Here is a 25,577-nt window from a genome sequence, read left to right as displayed (position 1 = left end):
CAGTCACAGTCATGTGATCAGGGGGCTGGAAGAAGGTTCTTAGATACAAGGTAATCACAGAGGTAAAAAGTATATTAATATAACTGTGTTGGTTATGCAAAACTGGGGAATGGGTACTAAAGGGATTATCTATCTTTTAAAACAATTCTATGGTAGACTGTCCCTTTAACTATGGAGAGGACAATACTGCATCTAATTGACTGTACTGCTCACCTACACTGGGGCTAAGTCAGTTATAAGCAAATATGCACCTGTCGGGCTACTTGGCAGCACTTCAGACACTATAATTGTTATGTGCAATTTAAATCCTGAAATATTTACAATATGTTAAAAAAAAAAATGGCTCTTTAAAGGTTAAGCTTAATAAGACAGTTATGAAATCTAAACAGGGTGGATAAAAATCATTGATTTTTTTTTTTTTTAAATCAAATGCTTTTTGAATAAAAATCTATCTAAAGATCGTTTCTATTTAAGATACATTATACTCTTAAGGTAATTTGTCCTGAAATATAGATTTGGTTTTTAATTCTGTAGCAAGATGCTGTATATTCACAGCTGTAATGTTATTTTTTTTTTTGGTAAATTTAATTCCATTAATCCATTCACAATATACAAAGATAGAAAGACACTCAATTTTTATTTTTGTGTGTTTTTTTTTTTTTTTTTTTTTTTTTTTACATTTTATGAATGATTCAAACCTGGTAAAATACTTAGAGCCATGCGATTATATAATTCCTGAAAAAATACTTTTTAGGGGGTGGAGGTGACTTAGGCTTCCTTTGCCCTTCTGGGGCTGGTTGAGTCATCTGTTATGGAGGTTTCGAGCATTTACGGCCTTTCTTTTCCGCCTGTTTGTCATCTGCTCCCATGTGTTTGGGGGTTCTAGAGAATGTGTTTGTCTCTGTTTTATTCCTGGAGCTGCCCTTACGACGTCTCGGTTTGAGCTGTCGCTCCTGGAATGGTGATGCTCGTTCAGAGGTGTGCTATTGTTGTCTGAGCATTTGGACTGGGGGGTGTTGCCCCTTGAGTCTTTAGGAGTTATGCTCTCTGTCTCTGGGATGCTTAGTAAACGTCCAGTGTCTTTTCATCTCCTAGGGTTGAGGTTTCTCCGTATGAGGTATCCCTATGGTTCCTCAGGAGTTTCTAGCTGTTGGCCGGATCCAGCTTCCAGGTGTCCGGTTTTCTGGACTTGTTCTTGTCCGGGATATCTGTCTGGATCTCTTAAATTGGATCCTAGGCGATTCAGTCCTTACGGTTCTGAGACATCCACTTGCTCTTTCAGGTGTTTTGTTTTTCTCTATCGGAGATTTGGTAATAGCTTGATGGTTGGTTTAGCTGCCTAGCAAGTGGGAGAATCTGTTACGCCTCTTTGCACTTTAAATGTGTGCTTGATGGGTCGGCTGTTGCAGATGGATGGTTCCTCTACAGTTGGGATTGACTTTTCCGTCTGTCTGCTGAAGCACTCTCCATGCCTGTGGGCGGGTAAGCAGTTTTATTTCTTTTACAAGATAGGACGAGTCCACGTTTAGATAATTCAATCAAGAGGTTTTTTAATTTTAAAATGGTGCCAGTGAGTACTATTTTCCTCAGGGAGAAATCGTCAGTCTATAACTTCCCAAGAGGAGTGGAGACATTTTATTTTTCTGCCCTGATGTTGATGATCCTAGCAAGCGTTATCTAAGATCCTTTCTGGTTCCCACAGAGCAACTGAAGGTAGTGTAAAGAAAAATCTTCAGTGTGGAGAACGGTGTCATGCTACAAGCAGCATTGAGGTATGTTCAGTCTTTTGTTTCTGGGGAGACGTGTTACATCAGAACAGGCTGACAATATTCCGTAGCTGGGGAGGGGTAATCAGTATGCACTATAGAAGTAATGGTGTACCTGGAATTCCCTATTATTCTACTTATTTCATAGTGTACTGGTATGTCACTTTAAAATTTTTATATGTGGGCTGACGCTGGGAGATGCAGTTAGACTGTTGTTATACTGCTGGCTGACAGGAGATATTTGGCACGGTGATGCGCTTACTGCGCTGTGTGTGTATATATGGGGACACTTGGCTAATTTATGGACCAACATGTTGTTTTTCTTCTCTACCCATGCGGGTCTCGGTTAGGCTAGAGTTACGCCCACGGTGGGCGGGGCCTATTTTTGCGCGCTCCGTCGCGCAGTGTGATTTCCGGATAGGCAGCAAGGACCTGAGGCTCCGGTGGGGCCTAGCTCTGTTTGATAATCTAGAACACAGAGAGGCTGAGAACGTTCCTTCAGGGTGATCTGGGGGCAGGTAGGCGCCGCAGCAGAGCTGTGGCGAGGTGCAGGGGCCTGAATTAATATATGTAATAGATTTGAGAAAATTGATATATAATATACCCTAACAAGTGGTGCAATATTGTTAAGCTATTTGGGGCACATAAGGCATTGTTTTTGCTGAAAACGTTGTTTTGTCTCATAACAGAAAAATTGTTGTGCTTTTATTATTTAAAGGCGCAGTACATTGTTTAGTTCAAAAGTTTTTTAATATATGTTTGACTTCAGAGTGCAATCTATCAAGCATTAAACGACTATTATTGCTATTGCTAGTCTGTTTAACATGTCTGAACTTGAGGAAACTACTTGTTCTATGTTTTTAGATGCCACTGTGGAACCCCCTCTTACTTTTTTGTCCCTCATGTACTGAAAGGGCCTTACAATATAAAGAGCAGATTATATTTAAGGAAAGTGTGTCTAAGGATGATTCTCAGTCTGAGGAGAATTGGGGTATGCCGCCAAATTCTTCCCAAGCGTCACAATCTTTAATGCCCACCCAAGCGATGCCAGGTTCTTCAACCGCGTCTACTTCATTTACTCTGCAGGATATGGCTGCAGTTATGTCATCTACCCTTACAGAGGTATTATCTAAGTTGCCAGTGTTACAGGGCAAACGTAGCAGGACAGAAGTCAAATTGAATACTGAGTCCTCTGATGCTTTGTTGGTCATTTCCAATGTACCCTCACAGGGATCTGATTTGGGAGTCAGGGAACTTCTGTCTGAGGGGGAACTTTCCGATTCGGGAAGGGTGTTACCTCAGACGGATTCGGATGTCATGTCCTTTAGATTTAAGCTTGAACTCCTCCGCCTGTTACTTCGGGAGGTTTTAGCGACTCTGGATGACTGTGACTTTATTGTGGTACCACCAGAGAAATTGTGTAAAATGGACAAATACTTAGAGGTACCTGCTTACACTGATGTTTTTCCGGTTCCTAAAAGAATTTCTGAGATTATTAATAGGGAATGGAACAGACCGGGTATCCCGTTCTCACCTTCTCCTAATTTTAAGAAAATGTATCCCATATCTGACACTGTTCGGGACTCTTGGCAAACAGTCCCTAAGGTGGAGGAAGCTTTATCTACCCTGGCTAAGTGTACAACTATTCCTATTGAGGACAGTTGTGCTTTCAAAGACCCTATGGATAAGAAATTGGAGGGTCTCCTAAAGAAATTGTTTATTCATCATGGTTTCCTTATACAACCGACGCCCTGCATTGTACCAGTTACCACTGCGGTGGCCTTCTGGTTTGATGCCTTAGAGGAGTCTCTTAAGAATGAGACTCATTTAGAGGATATTTTAGATAGAATTAAGGCTCTTAAGCTGGCTAATTCTTTTATTACAGATGCTGCCTTTCAGATTGCCAAATTGGCGGCTAAGAATGCCGGATTTGCTATTTTAGCGCATAGAGCTTTATGGTTAAAATCATGGTCTGCTGATCTGTCATCTAAGTCAAAGCTTTTGGCTATTCCTTTCAAAGGAATAACCCTATTCAGGCCTGACTTGAAAGAAATAATTTTTGACATTACGGGAGGTAAGGGTCATCTCCTACCTCAGGATAGAACTTCTAAACAAAATAATTTTCGTTCCTTTCGGAACTATAAAGGAGTCACCTCTTCTTCCTCTTCTTCCGCCAAACAGGAAGGGAATTTTGCTCAAGCCAAGTCCGTCTGGAGACCCAACCAGGCTTGGAACAAGGGTAAACAAGCCAAGAAGCCCTGCTACCAAGACAGCATGAAGGGGCAGCCCCCCATCCGGGACCGGCTCTAGTAGGGGGCATACTTTCTCTCTTTGCCCAGGCTTGGGTAAGAGATGTTCAGGATCCTTGGACACTGGAAATCGTGTCCCAAGGGTATCAACTGGAATTCAAAAATTCTCTCCCAAGGGGGAGGTTTCTTCTTTCACGATTGTCTGTAGACCAGATAAAAAGAGAGGCGTTCTTACGTTGTGTAAAAGACCTCTCTACTATGGGAGTAATTCGTCCCGTTCCAATACTGGAACAGGGGCACGGGTTTTACTCAAACCTTTTCGTGGTCCCCAAAAAAGAGGGCACGTTTCGACCTATTTTAGATCTAAAAAGTCTAACAAGTTTCTCAGAGTCCCATCCTTCAAGATGGAGACTATTCGAACAATTCTACTGTTGATCCAGGAGGGTCAATATATGACTACCGTGGACTTGAAGGATGCATATCTTCATATTCCTATACACAAAGATCATCACCAGTTCCTAAGGTTTGCCTTTCTGGACAAACATATTCAGTTTGTGGCTCTTCCCTTCGGGTTGACCACAGCACCCAGGATCTTCACAAAGGTTCTAGGGTCTCTACTGGCGGTTCTCAGACCGCGGGGCATTGCAGTGGCGCCTTATCTGGACGATATTCTGATCCAGGCGTCGTCTTATCAACTGGCAAAATCTCATACAGTCATGGTTCTGTCCTTTCTGAGAACTCACAGGTGGAAGGTGAATCTAGAAAAGAGTTCACTAATTCCACAGACAAGGGTTCCTTTCCTGGGAACTCTAATAGATTCTATATCCATGAAAATCTTCTTGACGGAAGTCAGAAAATGAAAGATTTTGAATACATGCCGAGCCCTTCAGTCCAATCCTCGGCCATCAGTGGCTCAGTACATGAGGTAATTGGATTGATGGTGGCAGCAATGGACATTATTCTGTTTGCTCGTTTTCATCTCAGACCACTACAACTGAGCATGCTCAGGCAGTGGAATGGAGATTATGCAAATTTGTCTCCTCAGATAGATCTGGATCAGGAGACAAGAGACTCTCTTCTTTGGTGGTTGTCGCCGGATCATCTGTCCCAAGGGACGTGCTTCCGCAGACCCTCATGGGTGAAAGTGACAACGGACGCCAGTCTACTAGGATGGGGTGCAGTCTGGAATTCCCTGAAGACTCAGGGTGTGTGGACTCGGTCGGAGTCTCTACTTCCAATCAATATTCCGGAGTTGAGAGTAGGGTTGCACCGATACCATTTTTTTATGACTGAGTACAAGTACCGATACTTGTTTTCAAATACTCGCCGATACCAATTACAGATACTTTTTTTATGTCATGTGACAGTTTACCAAGCACAATACAGACTAATTATTTAAGATTCCTTCTTTATAATTATAAAGGACTGTAATTCAAAAGACATTATGAAATAATAAAAAAGTTCACTGAACATGTTTATAAATAAAAAATATTACAATAAAATATTAAACTTAAAGGGGTGATGCAATTGGTTGTAGGGCTGTTATATAACATCAACCTGACATTTTTATGGAGCAGTCTTTCACTTTCCACACTACTGCATGGTGCAGAAAGATATTTTTGGGCCATTTTAGCCAGAGCTGGAAATCTGTTTATTAACTGCCCAGTACTCCAGGGGTTTGTCTGAACGAGGTACAGTGATCTCTCCTACAATAATACAAATAACAGCAATTTGTATTGGCAGAACAGTAGTAAACAATTTTTAGTTTAGTCTCCACTCCAGTTTAAAATTAAATGGGAACATGCAGTTTGAAAAAACGCCACAAGATAGCATATGGGTAGGAAGTGGAGGTATCGGTGCATTTGCACGAGTACAAGTACTCATGCAAATACTTGGTATTGGTACCGATACCGATACTAGTATCGGTGCATCCCTAGTTGAGAGCAATATTCAATGCGCTTCAGGCTTGGCCTCAATTGGCTTCGGCCAAATTCATCCGATTTCAGTCGGACAACATCACGACTGTGGCTTACATCAATCATCAGGGAGGAACAAGGAGTTCCTTAGCAATGACAGAAGTATCCAAGATAATTCGGTGGGCGGAGGCTCACTCTAGTTATCTGTCGGCAATCTACATCCCAGGAGTGGACAACTGGGAAGCAGATTTTTTGAGCAGACAGACGTTTCATTCGGGGGAATGGGAACTCCATCTGGAGGTCTTTGCCACCCTGATTCTCAGATGGGGCAGACCGGAGCTGGATCTTATGGCGTCTCGTCAGAATGCCAAGCTCCCAAGATACGGATCCAGGTACAGGGATCCTCAGGCCGAACTGATAGATGCCTTGGCAGTGCCTTGGTCGTTCAACCTAGCTTATGTGTTTCCACCGTTTGCTCTCCTTCCCGAGTGATTGATCGGATCAAACAGGAGAGGGCTTCAGTGATTCTCATCGCTACTGCGTGGCCTTGCAGGACTTGGTATGCCGATCTGGTGGACATGTCCTCTCTGCCACCGTGGAAGCTTCCATTGAGGCAGGACCTTCTCATTCAGGGACCCTTCCATCATCCGAATCTAATTTCTCTGCAGCTGACTGCTTGGAGATTTAACGCTTAATTTTATCTAAGCGAGGTTTTTCTGATGCAGTCATTGATACCTTGATTCAGGCACGTAAGCCTGTTACTAGAAAGATTTACCATATGATATGGCGTAAATATCTTTATTGGTGCGAATCCAAGGCCTACTCATGAAGTAAGGTTCGGATTCCCAGGATTTTATCTTTTCTCCAAGAAGGATTGGAGAAAGGTTTGTCAGCAAGTTCCTTAAAGGGACAGATTTCTGCTTTGTCTATTTTGTTACACAAATGTCTGGCAGATGTTCCGGATGTTCAATCTTTTTGTCAGGCTCTGACTAGAATCATGCCTGTGTTTAGACCAATTGCTTCTCCTTGGAGTTTGAATTTAGTTCTTAATGTTCTTCAAGGGGTTCTGTTTGAACCCATGCATTCCATAGATATTAAGTTATTATCTTGGAAAGTTTTATTTTTGGTTGCTATTTCTTCTGCTCGCAGAGTTTCTGAGCTTTCAGCTTTACAATGTGATTCTCCTTATCTTATTTTCCATTCTGATAAGGTGGTGTTACGTTCCAAACCTGGTTTCCTTCCTAAGGTTGTTTCTAATAAAAATATTAATCAGGAAATTGTTGTTCCTTCCTTGTGTTCTAATCCTTCTTCTAAGAAGGAGCGTCTGTTACATAACTTGGACGTGGTCCGTGCCCTGAAGTTTTACTTGCAGGCGACTAAAGAATTTTGTCAATCATCTTCATTATTTGTTGTTTTTTCTGGAAAACGTAGGGGCCAGAATGCTACGGCTACCTCTTTCTTTTTGGCTGAGGAGTATCATCCATTTTGCATATGAGACTGCTGGACAGCAGCCTCCTGAAAGAATTACAGCTCATTCTACTAGGGCTGTGGCTTCCTCATGGGCATTTAAAAATGATGCTTCTGTTGAACAAATTTGCAACGCTGCAACTTGGAAGTCTCTTCACACTTTTTCCAAATTTTACAAATTTGATGCTTTTGCCTCGTCTGAGGCTGTTTTTGGGAGAAAGGTTCTTCAAGCAGTGGTGCCTTCTGTTTAGGTTCCTGTCTTGTCCCTCCCTTTCATCCGTGTCCTATAGCTTTGGTATTGTATCCCATAAGTAAGGATGAAATCCGTGGACTCGTCATATCTTGTAAAAGAAAAGGAAATTTATGCTTACCTGATAAATTTATTTCTTTTACGATATGATGAGTCCACGGCCCACCCTGTCATTTCTAAGACGGGTATGTACTTATTTTTTATTAAACTTCAGTCACCTCTGCACCTTTGGCTTTTCCTTTCTCCTCCTAACTTCGGTCGAATGACTGGAGTGGGAGGGAAGGGAGGAGCTATATATACAGCTCTGCTGTGGTGCTCTTTGCCGCCTCCTGCTGACCAGGAGGCGTAATCCCATAAGTAAGGATGAAATCCGTGGACTCGTCATATCGTAAAAGAAATAAATTTATCAGGTAAGCATAAATTTCCTTTTTTTTAGCGTTTTCTCCTTAGGCAGGGCATTCCATGTAACCGGGTGTGGCTATTTATCCTTCCTCTGTTGATCAGTGGTGCAGGAGACAAAACGGTTTCTGTAGTCCGGGTCATAGGAGGTGGTGAGTGCCCCGGCCATTGGAGGTTATAATGGTGCCTATTAAGTAAATCTAGTCCTTAATAACAGCGCAAGCCATGGAGGACTCTCGCCCTCTTTAACTAGGTCTCATTCCTGTGTTTATTGTGAGGAGGTTCTGGTAGATCAGCCTGCTCAACTATGTTCCACATGCTTTAATAAAGTTACGACATCTAAGAGCAAACAGATGTCTAGTACTACTGAGCCGTTCACCACTGAGGGGTCCCCGTCCCGTGAGGTGCGTTCCCTGCATCCATCTCTTATTGCACATGCAGCGCCCCCGGGTCCACCTTACCACATTCTGCTAATCGCGTATCATTGCGGCCCGGCCCAGGGGTTTTCTACGCCTGTGGAAAATTCTGAGGCGTTATACGATAGCGAGGCCCACTCCGACTCTTTGGAGGAGGCCCCTTCTGGTTCGGAGTCCGTGTCATCTAAACCTACGGCTGCAGGGGAGCCTGACTTTAGGTTTAGGATGGAAAATTTGACAACCATAGACTTGAAGGACGCTTACCTTCATGTGCCAATACACAGGGATCACTTCAAGTTCTTGAGATTTGCGTTTCTGGACCAACAGTTCCAGTTTGTGGCCCTTCGTTTTGGTCTGGCGACGGCCCAGAGAGTCTTCACGAAGATTCTGGGGGCGCTACTTGCGGTGGCCAGAATCAGAGGCTTTGCTGTGGCGCCCTATCTGGACGACATCCTAGTCCAGGCGCTGTCACTCTCGCAGAGGATCGTTCGAGGGCTCCTCTTCTTTTGCTCCAATCTCACGGTTGGAAGATCAACTCAGGAAAGAGTTCCCTGGCTCCCAGCAACAGGGTGGAGTTCCTGGGTACGATAATAGTCTATGTCCATGAAAATATTTCTCACAGACCATCGACGCAGGAAGATTGTGTCCTCTTGTTTTGCCCTTCAGTGGCTCAGTGTATGGAGGTGATCGGACTCATGGTTTCCAGCATAGACGTTATTCCATTCGCCAGGTTCTATCTCAGACCTCTTCAATTGTGCATGTTGAGACAGTGGAACAGCGATCATTCAGATCTATCACAGCAGATATCCATGGATACTCGGATTCGGATCTCCCTCTCTTGGTGGATCAATCCAGAGCAACTGTTCATGGGGACATCCTTCTTGAGACCGCCCTAGGAGATTGTGACAACGAACGCGAGTCTGGCAGGATGGGGAGCTGTTTGGGGTGCCAGGATGGCACAAGGAATCCCCGGGGGGAGTCTCTCCTTCCAATAAATATTCTGGAACTCCGAGCAATCTACAATGCTCTTGAAGGCATGGCCTCTTCTGGGGTCGTTCAGCTTCTTTAGATTCCAGACCTTACATCAACCACCAGGGGGTACGAGGAGATCCCTAGCTATTAGGGAGGTGTTTGAGATCTTGGAGTGGGCGGAGTCCCACAGCTGCTCGCTCTCAGCGATTCACATTCCAGGTTTGGACAACTGGGAAGCAGACTTTCTCAGCAGGCAATCCTTCCATCCGGGGAATGGTCTCTTCACCCCAAAGTGTTTGCGGAGATTTGTCTCAGGTGGGGAACGCTGGAGATAGACCTCATGGCGTCCAGACTCAATTACAAGCTACCCCGATACGGGTCGAGGTCCAGGGATCCCCAGGCATAGCTAATAGATGCTTTAGCAGTGCCTGGGGGTTCAGCCTAGCTTACATTTTTCCACCGTTACCACTTTTACCTTGCGTAGTGGCACACATCAAACAGGAGCGAGCTTCGGCCATTCTGATTTCTCCAGCGTGGCCGTGGAGGACGTGGTTTGTGGATCTGGTGGGGATGTCACGCTCTCCGCTGTGGAGGTTACCCTGTCGCAGAGATCTGCTGGAACAGGGCCCCTTTCATCATCAAAATATTGATTCTCTGAGGCTGACTTCGTGGAGATTGAACGCCTAGTCTTGGCCAAGAGAGGCTTTTCGGAAAGTGTGATTGATACTCTCATTCAGGCAAGGAAGCCAGTCACTCGTCGTATCTACCATAAGGTGTGGAGGACTTACTTGTCCTGGTGTGAGAAGCATGGATATCCTTGGCATAAGATGAAGGTATCCAGTATTCTATCCTTTTTCCAAAACGGTTTGGAGAAGGGTCTTGCCGCTAGTTACTTTAAAGGGACAGATTTCGGCATTGTCACTCTTGTTGCATAGGAGCCTCGCTGAGCTCCCTAACATCCAATCTTTTGTTCAGGCTCTGTCTAGAATCAGGCCTGTCTTTAGACAGTTTGCTCCCCCATGGAGCTTAAACTTGGTCCTTAATGTTTTGCAAAGGGTTCTGCTTGAGCCTATGCATTCCATTGACATTAACATTCTGTCCTGGAAGGTTCTCTACCTGTTGGCCATTGCGTCGGCACGCAAAGTATCTGAACTGGCTGCTTTGCAATGTGAGCAGCCTTATCTGGTTTTTCATGCGGACAAGGCTGTGCTTCACACTGGTTTGGGGTTTATCCCCAAGGTGGTGTCTAACCAGAACATCAATCAGGAGATAGTGGTTCCTTCTTTGTGTCCTAACCCTTCTTCTTCTAAGGAGAAGTTACTTTGTAATCTGGATGTGATTCGGGCCCTGAAGTTCTATCTTCAGGCTACAAAGGATTTCAGGCAGTCTACATCTCTTTTTGTGGTGTTTTCTGGGAAGCGCAAGGGGCAGAGAGCCCCTTCTACTACTTTGTCCTTTTGGTTGAGGAGCTTGATTCGCTTGGTTTATGAGTCAACGGGACATAAGCCTCCTCCGAGGATTACAGCTCAATCAACTAGAGCTGTGGCTTCTTCTTGGGCCTTCCAGAATGATGCCTCTATGGAGCAAATTTGTAAGGCGGCTACGTACTCCTCCTTACACACTTTTACAAAGTTTTACAAATTTGATGGTTTTGCTTCTGCAGAAGCTGTTTTTGGGAGAAAGGTTTTGCAGGCTGTGGTGCCCTCAGATTAAACTCTCCCGGTTTCATTCAGTGTCCTCTAAATCTTGGGTATATGTTCCCAACAGTAATGAATGAAGCCGTGGACTCTCCTCCCATTTAGATGGTAAACATAAATTATGCTTACCTGATAATTTCATTTCCATCGAGGGGAGGAGAGTCCACGGCTCCCGCCCGTATCTCCGATGGGCGGACCTAAATTTAATTTATCTTCTGGCACCATTTATACCCTGATATTTCTCCTACAGAAATATCAGGGTGTCTACTAGACTTTTGTCGTGTAATTGAAGCCCTCGGTCATTCTTTCATGGGTGCGGATTGCACTCTGTGTGAGGGATGGGATCTGCCTTGTCCCTCTAGGTCTTCAGGGTTGGGACGTTTCATGGTCCCTTGAACTTCCATTCAAATAGGGGTAGGGTTTTTTCCTCCTTTCTTTCTGTTTGGTCGTTAGTTTGTTCTCTCTACGTTTTGTCCTGTTGCAACCTTGGTTTGCACTTGACGTTCTGCTGGGGTTCTTTTTCCCCTAGTTGTGGGTCTTTAGATCTCTTGTTGAGTCCCTCTTTTTCTTTTTCTTCTTCCCTTCAGGTGCTATGTGGAAATTGTGCGGGCTTGGAGCCTGTGGGACTTGCCTCCTCGGGATCTTCGTGCTCGGTGGAATCTAGTTATTCTGAGCGGTCTTTAACTAGGGCCTTACTGGGTTTAATGGATTGGCAGTTACTTGGTCGTTTCAGTTTTTTATCCTTCTGTTTCTGGTGAAGCAGTTTTTTTGTCTGGTGTTTTGGTAATTTCAGGCTGTGGTACCCTCCGAATGGGCCGCCTTGTCTACCCGCCCTTTTTTTGCATTCAGTGTCCTCTATAGTTTGGGTATTGTTTTCCCAAAAGTAATGAATGCAGCTGTGGACTCTCCCAGTTTTAAGAAGAAAAACTTAAATTATGCTTACCTGATAATTTTCTTTTCTTCTGACGGGGAGAGTCCACAGCTCCCCGCCCACGTTTTTTTTTTTATATGTGCCGGCTGTTTGTTTCATTTTTTATTCTTCTGGCACCTTTTTTCACCCTGATATTTCTCCTACTGTTCCTTGTTCCCTTGGCAGAATGACTGGGGATGAGGGAAGTGGGGAAAGTATTTAAGCCTTTGGCTGGGGTGTGTCTGCCTCCTCCCGGGGGACAGTTTCTGAATTCCCAAAAGTAATGAATGCAGCTGTGGACTCTCCCTGTCAGAAGAAAAGAAAATGATCAGGTAAGCATAATTTAAGTTTTTCATTCTTTGGGAAATGCCATCCATCTAAATAAAGTGTTTTTATATCAATTAAAGATCTCTTACCTGTTCCAGTGTTTTTCTCAGAGCAAATTGCAAGCAGATTAATTATTACCCTAAAATAATCCTTGATTGACATTATAAAGACTACCCCACAATTAATTTAGATTGTAAGAATGTGTATTGATTTCTTGGCGTGTGAGTTATGCGTGGACAACACTTCTTTAGTATAGTCTATATTTGTTCAAACATTACCTTACTGCTATATAAAGTTGTTTAACTAATTTTTTTTTAAAGATTCTCTGGCAAGGTGCTAAGTAATTTAATTCTAACACTTTCTCCTTGTCCATGTGACCTTATGTTAAAAAACATTTCCTTGGTTAATTATCTAGTCTAGTTACATAGTAGCAGATGTTAAGTTTCATGGAAAATATCTAAATTAAACACTGAACCTGAAAGAAAGCAATAAACACCAAGCCATGCTACAATTCCATACGTGTTGTCCACTTAAAGTACATAATGATTTAAAGGCAAATGCAAGAAAAAAATGAAAGGTACCTGAGTGAATTAAATTTTTCAATATAAGAGTTTTTGCAATACACTTGAATAAATGAACAATATTTAGGGTAAGGACATAACCTCTTTTCCCCATATATAAAACAATGGAATTCGTTTTTGCATCTGCAATGGCATGTTTTGTCTCCAGGAGAAAGTTGCCTAAACTTTTGTTTCAATATAGTACATAGTTTAAAAAATATTTTATGATGGTTAATGTTAAAGACACACTTTGTAAGGGTTTATCTGGTCTAGGGTGCATTTAATTACCTGCTTTGCAAAACACTTAGAATTAGACTGCAGATAAACTCAAATGGCATTGGTCTTTTAATATGCTCAAGAGAACATCAGTCAATTTTACTTCCTTGCTTACTATAAAGTAAGACACCTGTAAAGCATACATACATTATAATATAGGTTACATTACTACCCAACAGGTTCCTATACGTTCTGGAGAAGATTGATAGATGTCCCAGGTTGAGACAAGTATCAGGTTTGGTTCCAATTTGACAGACCATTTTCAAAGAATAGATGTTGACTGAAATATTAGTTGGAACCTATGCAGTGGATCATCATTCTTTATTGTATAACTATATCCATCATTTTCACACACAATACTGGATCTATATTTGAAAAAATAAAAAAAGGTCCAAACATGAAAATCACAAACAAAGTGCTTTTGAAGAAATTTGACTTTCATGTTATCTTTGCTTACATTTAGGCAGCTGATAGCCCATCTGACAGTTTTTTCCAAGTTTTCGAATCCTCGTTCTCTGTACATGGAACCCAAGTTGCAAGATATCTATACACAGGTAATCCTTTTGTCTATAGAATGTTTATTGGGGTGTAGCCTTCTAATTATCTTGTCACAGGGAAATTTGTAAATTTAATTTTGACTTTCATGCCCCTTTAACCTTGCAGTATAATTAGCCTTATATAGTCCTTTGCATGTAGGGTGTTTTGGTAGCCCAGTTTTACTTTTATAAATGCACATTGAAGTCATTTTCTGTGTTCATTTTATTATATTATCAAACGACTGAGAAGATTGACCAAAACTGTGAGGTCATTATAGCCCACTGCTCAGTCTATAAAGTAGCTGTTTGTTGGTCCACTTAAAGGTATCACCTTAGTTTGTAACACTGATGTGGCAGTTAGTGACCGTACATAACTGTATATGGCTTTACAGCTGTTCGGTTTGCTCTCGCCTCCTCTCTTTTGTTTATCTGAAGCACAGAGCAATAACAGCCCTGTAAAATTGCTTAGTACGGTGTAAATTTATTGCACTGCTATTTTCTAACTTAATGACTTTGGGGAATGTGTTTTAACATATATCACACTTGTATAGTTAATTTATTTAACCAAGTTTAGTTCTGTCATAAAGTAACTTTATAAAATGTAACTTGTAAGCTGTTTAAAAGCAGAGTTGTTTTGAGCTAATTAGGTATTTTGATACCCTTGTTAAATTGTTTATGTAAAAGTTGTTACACTGGAAGAACTATGATCCTAGATTGCTGTTTTTCCTAAGTGCATAATATGCTTTATAATACCAGTTGTGTATGGAAACTATGGCCACAATTCACCAATATCAAGTTTCAAAAACGCTTGGATTTACCATTACTAAAAATTAAGGCCACCTTCATTCATCAGTTTAAAAAACATATCTGATGAAAAGGTACCTTTATTTCCCAACAGCCTCACTGCTTAGCTAAGCGATGCTGACGGCACACAGCACTGCTCATTTTTTCAATGAGGTGACGTTCCCAGCTCTGCGTCAATAGCCGTGTGGGCCTTTAGACTATTGGCTAAGACATGGAAACATCACCTCATTGAAAAAATTAGCAGTGCTGTGGCTAATTGAAAAAATTAGCAGTGAGGCTGTTGCAAAATAAAGGTACCTTTTCATGAGTTTCTTTTTAAACTGATGAATGAAGGTGGCCTTTATTTTTAGTGATGGGAAATCCTAGTGTATGCACAGGCCCCACTGTGATTTTGGTTGCATTTTGTTTTTTCAAGTAAAATATGACATTCAAATGTATTACTCTCTGTGTTCTCCACAGAAAAGTTTGCCACATGGGTGGTATTATGAAGTAGCCGGGTGGGAGCAGCGTAATACTTTCAAATATAAAATTTTCTGTTATTTATAAATGTTACTTAAGCTATGCAAAGTACACAATAAGTACATAATTTAATATAAATTGATTTAATGATGGTTTGTGGAACAAACATTGCTCAAATGTAATATTGACTAATTTTAGGTTAATATTGGCTTAAATGTTACCCATATAGTGCTCCCATTACATAGGTCCTGACTAGAACACTGACTCTAATGATGATTCTCGTAACATAAGTCTATCAGAATCAACATTTGAATGTTTATTTTTTTATTGTGTATGTTTTTCTTTTAAGGGACATTGTACTATACATTGTTTCTCTTTAATGTGTTCCCACTTATCCATTTTACCTGCTGGAGTGTATGAAATTGTTTATAAATAGCTAATTTACCTTTCTCCAACATAGGTGTGTCCGGTCCACGGCGTCATCCTTACTTGTGGGATATTCTCTTCCCCAACAGGAAATGGCAAAGAGCCCAGCAAAGCTGGTCACATGATCCCTCCTAGGCTCCGCCTACCCCAGTCATTCTCTTTGCCGTTGTACAGGCAACATCTCCACGGAGATGGCTTAGAGTTTTTTAGTGTTCCATGCAGATAAGGTGGTTTTGCGTACTAAACCTGGTTTTCTTCCAAAAGTTGTTTCTAACAAAAACATTAACCAGGAGATAGTTGTGCCTTCTTTGTGTCCTAATCCAGTTTCAAAGAAGGAACGTTTGTTGCACAACTTGGATGTAGTTCGTGCTCTCAAATTTTACTTAGCAGCTACTAAGGATTTCAGACAAACTTTGTCTTTGTTTGTTGTTTATTCTGGTAAACGGAGAGGTCAAAAAGCAACTTCTACCTCTCTCTCCTTCTGGATTAAAAGCATTATCCGATTGGCTTATGAGACTGCCGGACGGCAGCCTCCTGAAAGAATCACAGCTCACTCCACTAGGGCTGTGGCTTCCACATGGGCCTTCAAGAACGAGGCTTCTGTTGATCAGATATGTAAGGCAGCGACTTGGTCTTCACTGCACACTTTTTCTAAATTTTACAAATTTGATACTTTTGCTTCTTCTGAGGCTATTTTTGGGAGAAAGGTTTTGCAAGCCGTGGTGCCTTCCATTTAGGTGACCTGATTTGCTCCCTCCCTTCATCCGTGTCCTAAAGCTTTGGTATTGGTTCCCACAAGTAAGGATGACGCCGTGGACCGGACACACCTATGTTGGAGAAAACAGAATTTATGTTTACCTGATAAATTACTTTCTCCAACGGTGTGTCCGGTCCACGGCCCGCCCTGGTTTTTTTAATCAGGTCTGATAATTTATTTTCTTTAACTACAGTCACCACGGTAACATATGGTTTCTCCTATGCAAATATTCCTCCTTAACGTCGGTCGAATGACTGGGGTAGGCGGAGCCTAGGAGGGATCATGTGACCAGCTTTGCTGGGCTCTTTGCCATTTCCTGTTGGGGAAGAGAATATCCCACAAGTAAGGATGACGCCGTGGACCGGACACACCGTTGGAGAAAGTAATTTATCAGGTAAACATAAATTCTGTTTTTTTGTTATTTGAAATAACCGCTTTTGCCTGTTGAAATCCCCACCAATGCTGAATCTTTTAATGCTGCAGCAATAACTATAGAAAGGCAAAGTAAACAAGTGACAGCAGCAGAAGCCAACCCCCAGTGGTGGTAGGCGAGCGTGAGAAGTGTGTTCCTGTAGCTGCTATGATTATAGTTTACTTTTGACAGCTGCTTACCTAAGTCCATTTAAATTAAACCAAATGTTACGTTTAAATTAGGCAAATAAATAACATCCAGAACATTGAATAGTAGAGACTTTTTGTCAAGCCGGATTTCCCGCGCAGCTATTGGCTTAGAGGTGGAGCTCAGTGCAGCGAATGCATGAAACAAATAAAGGAGCTTTCAGAATCAAGTATTTTATACTTAAAGGGACACTGAACCCAAATTTTTTCTTTCATGATTCAGATAGAGCATGCAATTTTAAGCAACTTTCTAATTTACTTCTATTATCAATTTTAATTCGTTCTCTTGCTATCTTTATTTGAAAAAGAAGGCATCTCAGCTAAGGAGCCAGCAAATGTTTGCTTCAGGACCATGGACAGCACTTGTTTATTGGTGCTGACCAATCAGCAAGGACAACCCAGGTTGTTCACCAAAAATGGGCCGGCATCTAAACTTACATTCTTGCTTTTCAAATGAACATACCAAGAGAATGAAGAATATTTGATAATAGGAGTAAATTAGAAAGTTGCTTAAAAATGCATGCTCTATGTGAATCATGAAAGAAAACTTTTGAGTACAGTGTCCCTTTAATGAATGAAAGTCCCCATTATTTGTTTCAATGGTAAATCCTAGCGTTTTACCATCATTTTAAATTAAAAGGACCTCCATTCATGATATTGAAGTGAAACTGCTCTAAAACGTACATTTATTGTATGCTTTGTTCAACTAAAATAACCCCTTACACCGAACACTTCAAAATTACTTTTTTTTTCTTTCTTTCAATGAGGTGATGTTTACACCTCTTATTCAATAGCTGTGCTTAGCCATACGGCACTCAAAATGCATGTTCATTCACAAAATACACTTGTACATGATTGTGATTGGTTATCGATGGTCCTTTTGTTTTGGGTCACAAGGAAATCAGTGAAAAAAGTACTAATTTGAAAACAAGGCTACATTAATTGCAATATGTGATGCTGCTCATTCGTGCAAGCTTCCAATTTGAGCTTTAATATCAAATCCAGATGTGGTTTCACCTGCAGTAGCTCACTTTTGTCTGAGTCATAGTGAATCTTGGCCTTTACATTTATTACTTCTGTCCATCACAGAAAATTCTTGTTCATCCCTTCTAGCAATAATGCACCAAATATTTAGAGGATCGCTGAATAAAATAATAAATAAGGTCTTATTTTTTTAAAGTAAGGTTGTTTGTCGCTTTATTTTCTATTAATTTTCCCTCTTTATTTCCCACTTTAGTTGCTGAGCCACCACGATCAGAATGTGCAGAAAGTTGCCTTGGATTGTGTGCTAAGCTACAAACATCCACATGTGCTGCCATACAGGTAACGTATTCTGCCATACAGGTAACATATTCTGCCATACATACAGGTAACATATTCTGCCATACAGGTAACGTATACTGCCATACAGGTAACGTATTTTGCCTTAAACCCAGGGTAGAAACCGATTCAAAGGGATCATTTGTACTGGTCTTAAAGAGACCGTAAAGTAAAAAAAAATGTTCATGATTCAGATAGAACATGTAATTTTAAAACCTCTTTCCAATGTACTTCTGTTTTTTGGTATCCTTTTGTTGAAGAGTAAAACTTGGTAGGCTGAGTTTCGGAGAATGCACCAAATAGCTAAAGATTTGTGCTTGCTCCTGAGTTTACCTAGGATTACTCTTTATTGAAGGATGCCAACTAAGAAGTAAGCAAAATTGATACCAAAAGTAATATGGAAATTTGTTTAAAATGTAATGATCCGCCTGAGCGGTCGCACTCTCCATGAGCTCTGATAGATTAGACATAAATCCGCCGATTTTTGACTTAACTTTACAGTTCCAGAACTACCTTTGATTAGCACATTAACAGAGAGCTCTGTTGGGAGCATAACATAGCTTTGCAAGCTGTATTCGTGACATCGGAGCCCAGGATTGGACGTCACAGGCCTGTAGCGGCGGCTTATACCAGGCAGCGTTCCCCCCTCGGCAAGCCGAGGTACTTGACCATAGCTGGCTACGGCATATCAGCACTATTTGACACCCTTGGAACTATTATTGCACTACATCAACAAAAGTAGCACCTCATAGTGTTATATTGGTTGGCGCTAATGGAAAATATGTGGCAGCGCCATGACACTCGCTATCTGAGGATCGAGGCTCTCTTACACAGAATGACGGATAAAGCTCCATCGGAGCAACAGCTGCAAAGCTGTTGTCAAGCGACATCCCCAATAGCACCTACCGATGCACCCCAGGATCCTACAACAATGGAGCCCACTGCACTTGCCGAGCGGCTGCCAACTGCGCACTATATGAAACAGAGAACGGGCCCACCGGGTCCTGCATGCTCTATACCTCTTGATCGCCAAATCTTACCCATGCGATCATCTAAAGGAAGCAAGTCACTCACTCCGCAGCGCATATACTGGCCTTCAGGAAACCTATCGATGAAGCCTCAGAAGATAGAGAACTTATTGAGCGGCTCAGCCTTTACCGAGGGAGTCAAAGCAGGTACCGGTATTGGGCGCGATTCTTCCCCTATGCTTACGGCTCTGCCAAGATCAAAGAGAGTCCTACAGGCTACGTCTCCTCCGCAGGCCTCTGGGGTATTGTGGATCAAACAGACCAAGCAACCACCTGAACTGGGACATGGCTCAGCTAGCATTTTAGTGCAGCACAAACAGAGAGCACTTTTGGGATTGAAAATATCCTCACTCCCCTGGTTTCATAAAGAGACGGTCAGTAGAATCTCTGATCTTATACCCAAAGGTTGCAGTGAGATTGGGGAGCTAATAACCATTGCGCTGCCTACCCTTCTACCCCCCTTCAATGTTTTCATAGACGAGACTGAGCCTATTTATAACATAGAGAGGAATGGATCTCCTCTAGACTTGCCTGGAGTCACTTAAAACAAATGCCATGCATAACAATGTCACACAGTATCTTATAACCTGTAACTACCGTAGGCCATTTGGATCACTGTGCTTTTGATGGTTGTTTTGTGTACTGTTGTGAAAATCAGATAAATACTATGCAATTTAGAATATACAGGGTATACAGTTAGACCTAACACTCCCAGTTATTGAACTGGCATAATACCTAAATGTTCCAAAGCTTTATAGAAATATGCTAAAGTGGGAAGGGAGATATTAATATTTGTGAAAATCTGACAAATATCAGGTAATTTAGAATGAACAGGGTTTACAGTTTGACCTAACACCCCCAGTAATTGAACGGACATAATACCTAAATGCTTCAAAGCTTTACAGAAATATTCTGAGATCGGGCCGCTGGGTCCCACAGGCGCACAGTCAGGTGCCCATTACTGCTACAGCAGGAATCCCCTACTCATCCACATATATGGATGCAGCAACACTCATATACAGTTACTTTCAGCCCTCATATGTATACCGACCGTGTTACATTTGATGAGACCTAACAGTACAACTTCAAGATTGGCGCCCGACCTGCGGCTAGTGGCCAGAGCCGTAGATAAGGGTTGCATATTAATATAGGTCATAGATCCCTTCACACAATTGTTAAGATCTGTATTTTCTATGGACCCTGGTTTCAGGATAACCATTTGTTACCCGCTTAGATCCTATCCTAACTGCTATGTACCTGTGCATTGCTATGGCTTTAACCCATTAAAATGACCACATACTTTTTGACCCAAGATGGCTTTATAGACACAGACATCAGTGCCCTACAATAACAATTCTAGGCAATAAAGGAAACACCCTTTTATTTTTTATGTTTATTTTTTAACAAAGTATTCCAAGTTAGCTCCGTTGCACGCCAGCCATTATACCAATTGTACCACCTGTGCCCAAATATATCTATGTTAATAGCTGTTTATGCCGTTGGGTTGTCACCAACTTATAATCTCATTTTACTTGCCGTACTTGGTTATGGTTTCTGCTCCCTTTATTAGGAAGCAAGCTTTGTTTTGTTATTATTACTTTTGTATTTTGATTTCATTATAGCAGCGTGAGCCCATATGAGGCCTATATAGGACAGCAAAGGAAAAATAGAGGACTGTATTACCAATTTTCATAATTTAGTTTTCAGATATGATACAAATATTTGATGTAACTCTTATGCGTTCATGTTATCTGTAATGTGAACTTGCTATCGTGTCCTCAATAAAAATATTAAAAAAAAAAAAAAAAAAAGAAAATGTAATGATCCATCAGTAATATATATAGCGTAGTAATCACCATCAATAGCAAGAATATATATACTTGCTATTGATGGTGATTACTGCGCTATATATATTACTGTTTATAGATTTCTTTCCATTTTTCACATGTAAAAACAGAGCACTACCCAAACCATATCTCCAACTACACACACAAACACACACACACACACACACACATATATACACACACACACACACACACACACACATATATACACACACACACACACACACACATATATACACACACACACACACACACACACATATATAGAGTCCAGAAGAGAGCACCCTCACCTTACAATCAGCTGTCAGGGTGCCAACGGTTAAATACAAAGGATATGAGGAGGCACTCACTGGTCTTTTTCAAATGTAATTTAATAGAACAAGCGTGACGTTTCGGAGACACACTCCCCTTCTTCAGACTTCTGAGGCAGGGGAGTGTGTCCCTGAAACGTCACGCTTATTCTATTCAATTACATTTGAAAAAGACCAGTGAGTGCCTCCTCATATCCTATATATACAGCTTTTCAGTTTACTTCTATTATCAAATTTGCTTCAGTCTCTTGGTATGATTTGTTGAAAGAGCAGCAATGCAGTACTGGGAGCTAGCTGAACACATCGAGTGAGTCAATATGAGGCATATATGTACAGCGACTAATCAGCAGCTAACTCTCATCAGTGCACTGCTGTACCTGATCCTACCTAGGTATGCTAGAAAATAAGCATATTAGATAATAGACGTAAATCGAAAAGTTGTTTAAAATGTTATGTTCTATCGAATCATGAACGTTTCATTTTGACTTTACTATCCCTTTAATCTACCATTTTATTCATTTCTTAATTGCTTTTTCATGCTGTATTTTTATAGAGAGAACTTGCAAAGATTACTTGAAGATAAGAACTTCAAGGAAGAACTTGTACATTTCAGTGTTTCCGAAGAAAGTTCTATAGTAAAATCCGTTCATAGATCTGATTTAATGCCTGTTCTAATGAGGTTTGTATTTTTCTCCCTTTCTTACTTATTAAAAAAAATTAGATTATTGTTTACAACTGTAGTTGTAAGACACTCGTTTCTCAGACTTTTTGCTTATATATTATTGCTATTTAAAGGATTCTGTACGGCCGCATGAGAAGCAAAACTGGCAGCAAATCACAAGGGAAATCTGCTGCAGGAATGCGCATGTCAATTGTTTTAAGGTTCCTGGCTGGTTCACTTCCCGAGGAGATCCGAATGTTTCTAGACCTTCTGTTTGAGCCTGTGAGGCATCTGAAAGATGGTATGATAGTGGCACTGTGCCTTTACCTGAATTCATTAACATATAATTGTAACAATTAAATATGCATCTCAAGTTAAAGCTTTACAAAAATGATCAGTGCAGGAATATTGTACATTGCGCTAGAGAGGGATAGATCATTCTTTTAGTATTTAATAGTTATTCATCCTATAATAAGTTACTATATGATATGAAATATGTTGGTTTTGATTTCTTAGCATAAAGTAATGTGATTGAATTTATGTTCCTATTTGCCTCTTGCAGGACAGTGTCTTGCCTCTGTGCTGCACGCTGTAGAGAGCTTGGATATTTCAAAGGTTCTGCCTTTAGGACGTCAGCACAGCTTGCTCAATAGTTTGGAGATTGTATTAAAAAACCTGGGTCATTTGATTAGTCCATATTTACCGGAGATGCTACAGATATTATTGTGCATGACTGCAACAGCGTCTCATCTTCTTGAGCAGAGAGAGAAGGTAATGTATTGTTTAAAACATTACGCAAACTATTGAAGTGAAAATGGATGTGTGGGAACAATGTAATACAGAAACTTTGAATTATCCATTATAATCAGATGTATTTTTTTTTAAAATAATTTGCTCAACGAAATTTCATGTCAAGATATGAATTTTTTAAATAAGCAAATAAGTTGGGCTTTTTAACATGGGGCGCCATTGTCAGCACATTTGATTACATGCTTACATGTGGCATGGTGTGGTTCATTCGTTTGAGACAATCATAGTGTGGTCAATGATAATACTTTAAAAGTCTCACCAGCGGCTAAAGTCTTTTGCTTTTGAGTCATACTTGACTCTTTGTTTTCTTCTACTCCTCTTAGCCAATAGCTGGTCACTAGTTAAACCAGGCTCCAACCATCACTCCAGCTCTCCAAAACCTTCCCCTGCTATTACTAGACACTATCAAGACTGTAAATCACACACCTATTGTCTGTTGTAGCCCTTTACTAATATGGCATTTCACTCTGTCTCCAATACACTTTAAATATGTCTGCCAGACACATCTACCTAACCTGTCATTCGCATCACCTGGCTGTTCCTTCACTGGCTTTCCATGCCTAGCAAACTAAAGTTAAAATATCTGAGATCTGGTTGATAAATACTCATCCTTCCTCTGATATCCACTTACAATGTACCAAATTCTTTTACCAATACTGTCTACAATACTCTTCTTTGGAACTCTTGTCTCTTAACCCCCTTTGTTTAATTCTCCTTGAAAACTCATTAGTTCAGAGAGAGTATAGTTTTGCATCTTAAAATTATGAGCACATTACTTATTATTAGGCTTTCACTACAGTCTTCTGCCCATCATTCCTATTATCAGACCATTTTCATCCAATAACTTCCCTCACCTCTTGTCTCTATTGCCTACAACATTTCTCATGATCACCTAATAGGCTTTGTAAATAAAGTATACTATGTACTTTATTTGTTATAAAATCTAATGGGGAAAAATAAACCTTATTTCTCTTGTTAAGTGTAGTCAGTCCACAGGTCATCCATTACTTATGGAATATATCTCTTCCTAACAGGAAGCTGCAAGAGGATCACCCAGCAGAGCTGCTACATAGCTCCTCCCCTCACATGTCATATTCAGTCATTCTCTTGCAGCCTAACTAGATAGGTCGCTGTGAGAGGTCTGTGGTGTTTTTTAACTTAGTTTATTTCTACAATCAAAATTTTGTTATTTTAAATGGCACCGGAGTGTGCTGTTTATTCTCAGGCAGCATTAGAAGAAGAATCTGCCTGCGTTTTCTATGATCTTAGCAGACGTAACTAAGATCCACTGGCTGTTCTCATCTGAGGAGTGAGGTAACTTCAGAGAAGGGGAATAGCATGCAGGGCCCCCCTGCAAATGAGGTATGTGCAGTAATTATTTTTCTGAGGAATGGAATTGACTGAGAAAATACTGCTGATACCATTGTAAAGTAAGTTCAGCCTTAAATGCAGTGATAGCGACTGGTATTAGGCTGTTGAGTGTGTGTACACTGAATGTATTGACTCTGAAAATACTGTTAATACTGAAATAATGTATGAGCCTTAACTGCAGTAAAAGCGACTGGTAGCAGGCTTATTAATAACAATTCATAACTTTTCAAATGTATGTTTAAAACGTTTACTGGCATGTTAATCGTTTTTTGTGAGGTACTTGGTGATAAAACTTATTGGGGCATGATTTTTACCACATGGCCATCTTTGTTTTCTGCATAGAAACAGTTTTCTGAGCTTCCCCACTGTTGTAATATGAGTGGGAGGGGCCTATTTTAGCGCTTTTTTGCGCAGTAAAAATTCAGTCACAATCTGTCTACTTCATACTCCATGATCCAGATCGTCTCTAGAGAGCTCAGGGGTCTTCAAAATTCATTTTGAGGGAGGTAATCAGTCACAGCAGACCTGTGACAGTGTGTTTTGACTGTGAGAAAAACGTTAATTATTAAATTGTTAATCCGTTTTTGGGTATTAAGGGGTTAATCATCCATTTGCTGGTGGGTGCAATCCTTTGCTAACTTAAATACATTTACTGTGAAAAATTGGTTGCTATAACTATTTTGGTTCATTGTTATTTCAACTGTGACAGCTTTTTGTGCTTCTTAAAGACACAGTAGCGTTTTTTATATTGCTTGTAAATTTATTTAGAAAAGTATTTCCAAGCTTGCTAGTCTCATTGCTAGTCTGTTTAAACATGTCTGACACAGATGAATCTCTTTGTTCACTATGTTTAAAGGCCAATGTGGAGCCCAATAGAAATGTATGTACTAATTGCATTGATGCTACTTTAAATAAAAGTCAATCTTTACATGTAAAGAAATTATCACCAGACAATGAGGGGGAAGTTATGCTGACTAACTCTCCTCACGTGTCAGTACCTTCGCCTCCCACTCAGGAGGTGCGTGATTTTGTGGCGCCAAGTACATCAGGGAGGCCCTTACAAATCACTTTGCAAGACATGGCTACTGTTATGACAGAAGTATTATCTAAATTGCCAGAATTAAGAGGCAAGCGCGATAGCTCTGGGTTAAGGACAGAGCGCGCGGATGAGGTGAGAGCCATGTCAGATACTGCGTCACAGTTTGCAGAACGTGAAGACGGAGAGCTTCATTCTGTGGGTGACGGATCTGATCCAGGGAGACTGGATTCAGAGATTTCTAATTTTAAATTTAAGTTTGAGAACCTCCGCATATTGCTAGGGGAGGTATTAGCTGCTCTGAATGATTGTAACACGGTTGCAATTCCAGAAAAATTATGTAGGTTGGATAGATACTATGCGGTACCGGTGTGTACTGACGTGTTTC

General features: G+C 41.0%; 1 protein-coding gene across 1 annotated transcript in view; it reads left to right on the top strand.

The window, feature by feature from the left end:
• The window catches only part of UTP20 (UTP20 small subunit processome component), a 350,150-nt gene that overhangs the window by 84,250 nt on the left and 240,323 nt on the right, over positions 1-25,577 (top strand). The window contains exons 23-27 of the mRNA XM_053716993.1: positions 13,669-13,759; positions 18,043-18,128; positions 21,865-21,990; positions 22,107-22,273; positions 22,535-22,743. Coding sequence (XP_053572968.1) covers positions 13,669-13,759; positions 18,043-18,128; positions 21,865-21,990; positions 22,107-22,273; positions 22,535-22,743 — 679 coding nt within the window. The remainder of the gene's footprint in view (positions 1-13,668; positions 13,760-18,042; positions 18,129-21,864; positions 21,991-22,106; positions 22,274-22,534; positions 22,744-25,577) is intronic.

This window comes from Bombina bombina, chromosome 6 (genome assembly GCF_027579735.1).
Source record: "Bombina bombina isolate aBomBom1 chromosome 6, aBomBom1.pri, whole genome shotgun sequence".
Taxonomy (NCBI): domain Eukaryota; kingdom Metazoa; phylum Chordata; class Amphibia; order Anura; family Bombinatoridae; genus Bombina; species Bombina bombina.
Note: the sequence above shows the minus strand (reverse complement) of the source record. Positions and strands in the feature narration are given on the sequence as shown.